This window comes from Neopelma chrysocephalum, unplaced genomic scaffold (genome assembly GCF_003984885.1).
Source record: "Neopelma chrysocephalum unplaced genomic scaffold, ASM398488v2 Primary Assembly neopelma1_96533, whole genome shotgun sequence".
NCBI lineage: Eukaryota > Metazoa > Chordata > Aves > Passeriformes > Pipridae > Neopelma > Neopelma chrysocephalum.
In genome coordinates this window covers 636,489-641,492 of record NW_020925179.1, presented here as the reverse complement: position 1 = coordinate 641,492, position 5,004 = coordinate 636,489, and the positions used below count along the sequence as shown (strand labels likewise).

The 5,004-nt window shown below is 50.4% G+C and overlaps 1 protein-coding gene across 2 annotated transcripts in view; it reads left to right on the top strand.

Annotated features, from left to right (window-relative positions):
- The first annotated feature begins 2,726 nt into the window (after nucleotides 1–2,726).
- LOC113981412 (poly [ADP-ribose] polymerase 8-like) overlaps nucleotides 2,727–5,004 on the top strand; it is a 224,038-nt gene continuing 221,760 nt past the window's right edge. For both annotated transcript variants that reach the window (XM_027708790.1, XM_027708789.1), the window contains exons 1-2: nucleotides 2,727–2,823; nucleotides 3,673–3,727. In XM_027708790.1, coding sequence (XP_027564591.1) covers nucleotides 2,733–2,823; nucleotides 3,673–3,727 — 146 coding nt within the window. In that variant the 5' untranslated portion in view covers nucleotides 2,727–2,732. The remainder of the gene's footprint in view (nucleotides 2,824–3,672; nucleotides 3,728–5,004) is intronic.

The window sequence follows — 5,004 nt, the reverse complement described above, 5'->3', positions numbered from 1 at the left end:
TCCCTGGACATGGCCACACATCGCTTACTGATGGAAAGTAGAGAATAAACCTTGCTATTTTCTGCTTCGCTTGTGCACGTGCAAACTGTAGCTTTTTTTTCTTTAGTAAAGTGCTTTATCTCAACCCACAAGTCATTTTCCATCTTATTCCCTCCATCTGGCTGGGAAGGGGAGTGATAGAGCAGCTTGATGGGCACCTGGCATCCAGCCAAGGTCAACCCACTAATAAATAATGGCCAGTCTTCGCGAACGAAGATTTGGGGAAAGGTCTTTTACCTTTCCAGCCTGCGCAATGGATTTTTTAGGTGAGACACAGCCTGCGCTGAACTGAGCCCACCCTTTAATCCTAAGGTTCATCTGCCGGGGCCAAGCAAGCTTGGACAATGGCAGTGAGGTCCTCAGGACGTAGGTTTGTTTAGAGTGACCTTCTCATAGATGGATGGCCTCACAGGGCTAACGAGCTACCATCTGCCCGGGGGACTTGGGATTCGAACCCGTGGTCGCAGCAGTGAGAGTCCTGCATGCTAACCACTAGGCCACCAAAATTATTATTATTATTATTACAACCCACTACAACTCCATATATAACTGCCTTTGTCTCACCCCATATTGGGTGCCAAAAAGACTGGCATCTTTCTAGCTGCCAATGCAGAGCACAGCACTGTGAGGGCTGCTATGGGAAAATGAACTCCATCTCAGCCAGACCCAATACAAGATGCAAAGGAATCCAAAGTGAGTACTTCACTGAACTTGAGGGGAATTTTTCACAGGTACATACCTTGTACATACTCTTTAGGTCTGTGTGCGTGCGAGCGTAAATATGCCATTACAAACGCACTATGAAGGTTGCTCTCCTAGATTCTTAAGTATGTTAGATTCGTAAGTTAGGCCTGTGAGTTACTGTTGTGCTTACAGTAAATTCTATATGAATCCTTTGTTAAATTGGGTAACTTAAGCTATCGATTAAGTGCTGTTAAACCTTCGGGCCTAAACTGTTGGTCAAGTCTCGGGCTAAGTTTGGCAGGGTGGTCCACTCTGAACCTTGTGACTCAATGGGAAGGTCTCCCTTATTCCTTTTTATTCTTACTCTTTCCTATCCTTACTTTCCCCCCCCGCCACTTGCTTAAGAAAAAAAATACTAAAACTACTGAGTCATTAATGAATAATCCATGAGATCTGTTTAGAGCTGGGTGAATATATAAAAAATTAATTTTATGAATATTCTTTTGAATGTTTTTAATCAAATCTGTTTCCACTGTGTTCACACTCATTTATTTTTTTTAATTAGTCCCTTTGTTCTTTGGCTGACAAAAAATATTTGGTTTTGTAGATTCGAACATCTTTTTCTGAGTTATATTATCGTCCTTACCTGTACTGCATTAGCACCCAAAGCCTCTAGGCTGGATTAGTGCTGACTGCTAGGCACTGTACCGACAGCCCGAGCCCTCTCCCAAAGCCCTTAGGTTTGAGACAGCTTTGCTGAAGACTGCCGGGGAGGAGCGTGATTAAAAATCACGGTGGTTAGAGATAGATTATAAACACCTTAATTCTTTTTATTGTTTCCATGGGCACGCATCCCCGTCGATAGGATGGAGGCGGAGGCAGGCAGAGGATGGCACTCTGCTAAGGGTGGGTTGCCCTATTTTCTCGGTAAGGGCTAGGAAGAAGAGCTCTGCCCGCGGTGAGGCTGGGGTGCCGCTAGCCGACGCCCGCCCTCAGTGGCGGGCAGGGGTGCGCCCGCCACGGGGACGGAATGGCGCGGACACGGGCGGAAGGGAAGCTGCGGTGTAAAGAGCCGCAGGGGGCCGCCCGCAGCGCCCGCCCCGCTGGGAGCCAGACGACGTCTCCCTCGGGAGAAGGGGCGAGTGGCCCCTGATGCCGGGCCCCACGAGGCCCCGCCCGTTCGGGAAGTGCACCCCTTCCCATGCCCCGCCGCCACCGATCTTGCGCAGCGCAGCGCTGCCCGCTTCCTCGCTGGTGCGGGCCTGGGAACCGCCCCGCCGCCCGAAGCACTTGTCATTTGCATTTCTCCGCTGCTCGGGAGGAGGCGAAAGCCTATGCCTGAGGCCGGGGCGGGGGTAGGAGGCGAGGGCCTGCAGCGGGGCTGGGGCCATCGAGCCGCCGCCTCACGAGCTGCTCGCACAGCTCTGTGCATCCGCCTCTTCTTTCTCTCGCGCCGCCTCCACCCGGAGAGCCGGCGGGGGTCGTACGTGCCGAGCCAGGAGCGAGGGGAGAGTGTGCGGCTCGGCGTCGCTGCAGCACTGTAGGCTCCGCCGCGCCGCCAGGGACCGGGTGCGGGCGCCGCCGCCGGCTCTCCACGCTGCTGCTGCGCGGCGATCGCCCCTGTTGGCGATATGAGCAGTCTGGTTGGCTTCCCCCACCTTTTTTTTTTTCCTTAAAAAAAAAGACCTAACCAGAACTCCAAAAAACAAGATTGCTGGGGGTGGTGGGGGAACCCCGAGTCAACGCCGCAACCCTCCGCTGGATCTATTGTGAGGAAATTGCCAGTCACCGGCAGCGGCGGCACATCTCGGTGGGCACATCTGGGCATGCAATACCGGTTCCCGCCGTCTTCCAACGCCGTCCTCCAGCCGGCCGAGCGGATCCCTCCGGGGCGCGGGGAGACTCCTACTCGCCAGCCCCGGGGTCTTTCTTTTCGGACTGAATATTAAACCTGGAAGCGCGGGGGGTGGGGTGGAAATAAAGACTGCTCCCCCCCCGGGATTTATTTCATGGGGATGTGTTCAAGACAGGAGAGGATTCAGAAGGATATTGACGTTGTGATCCAAAAGTGCAAGGCGGAGAAGGACTGCCTGTTTGCAGGTGAGTTTCTCCCCGGGAGCCAGGTTGGTGGCGCGGAGGCTGCCGCTGCCCGTCCCAGACCCCGCTCCCGCCGCGGCACGGCTGCCCGGGCTGTGCTCGTGCCCTCCGCCGCCGTTACCGGGAGCCGCCACCGAGCTGGCTTGTGCCTGCTCTCAGCCCCTTCTTCCTCTTCCTTCTCTCCTTCCGAGGGCATTTGTGGGCAGATGAGACCAGGCGCCGGCTGGGAAAGGAGGGGAGGCAGCATCCTGAGTCAGGGAGCGTGGCAGTGGCCACACGCAAAACAGGGCAGGTGTGTGTGAGTGGGCGTGCCCCCCGCTGCCTGGCACCGTCCGCAGCTGTTGGGGCGAGCGCCCAGCCGAGCGCAGCCCTGGTGCTTTTTGCTCCAGCAGGCTCTTACACGGCTGTTTTCCGGGCGGCCGGACTCCTGTCATCCTCGGCGCATGCCTTCATTCCCGCATGCCCGCCTTGCTTCAAGGCTAGGGGCATGGCAAGCGGTAAACGTCCCCCTTTCCATGCAAAAAAACCCCGTGGCTTCCTTGGCGGGGACGGTGAGGTACCGGCAGTGATTTGCCGTCGCAGGACCCCGGCTTGTGTCTGCCTGTTGCCATTTGTGACACTGGAAATCCCTGCCGTTACCATAGCACCGGATACTTGTTGCGAGGGGCTGGGGGGGAGGGGGAGTTGCTGTAAGAGGCTGAGGGGGAAAAGGGGAGTTGCTGCATTTCCTCTGATTCATGCCGACCCTCTCCCCCCACACCACCTTGTGTCGATAGCAGAATGCTGGTCTGCAAAACCTCCGCTATTTCAGCCAAAATACAAGTTGAAATAACGCAGCTCATTGTATTTCAGATTTCAGGTACTCAGACTCCACCTTTACCTTCACCTATATTGGAGGCTCCAAAAGGTACTTTTTTTACAGTAATGACTCCCTTCATTTCCTGCTGGCAGTGAGGTGCAGTAGTTCAATACCGTGGCAGGCTTTTTTGTTTCCTTTCCTTTTGCAAGGAGGATCAATAAATCTGCCTTCGTGCAAATGTAAACTGAGGAGGAAGTGTAGAGGGCGGCGATCCGAAAGGTGATCTTAGAGGCTCGTTCCTCTGAGTGCTGTCCTGTGGCACTTCATAATTTCTCTTTTTTTAGTTTATGTATATATGTAGAATTTCTGGCATATGTAAACTTAACAGAAACACAGCAAAGGCATCAACATGAAATATAAAGTTAATTCATCTTAAAAAAACTGGAAAAAATATGTTTTTAATAACAAATAATAACAAATAGGCACATAATCACATCAGCACCTTATTCTCTTGCATTTGAGAGACATATTTAGTCTCATTAAAGATGAGAGACTGTGTGCAATTGACCAAATTAAACTACTGAGACATTAAATGTCAGTATAACTTCTATGACTAAAAAAATGTTTTATTGAATGGTAGTTTAAATATTATTTCTAAATGGTTACAAGCTTTTGGTTGTAAACTGGATTGAGCATGTATACATTTTTTATTGTATTTCACTATTTGTTGTGTTTATTTTCAGAAAGAAATATATGCAAAAGCTTGAACACATCCGTTTTGTTTCCCTGTCTCTTCGTTACCTTTTACTTAATATGGTATTAATAGTGTTAATAGTATACGATAGGGCATCCTCTTATCTTTTAGCTGATTTTTATTATATTTGGCAACATGTCTTGGGGTTTTTTTGGTTTTTTGTTTAAATTTTTTTTATCGGACAGTTCATCTGATATCTTTAGTCATTCTTTTTCTTTCCTGGAGTATGTCAGGTTAGAGTGTTGTATTCTTTGCAAGTGATCTGTGCAAGTGCAGGCAACACTCCTATAGCCATCAGTTCTCCCCTGTGCATATTTTGGGGCCTGGCTACAGGAATAGGCTGCCAGAGAGTCCTCAGACTGCCAGACTGCTCAGTAAAATGCTTTCCCACCTCACAAGTATAAAGTCTAAGGGCATAACTGATGTAAACCAAACTGATTTATAAATGTTGAAACAAAATTATGCCACTTCTACGAGATGTCTTTACATCCTGCAGCGTTTTAACTGGCGTGTCATGATTTAACCCCAGCTGACAGCTAAGCCCCATGCAGCTGCTCACACAAGAATTGGAAGGGCTGAATCCGAAAAATCCGGTTTAAAGAACTGCTCAGAGACTTTTGGATCTTTTGAG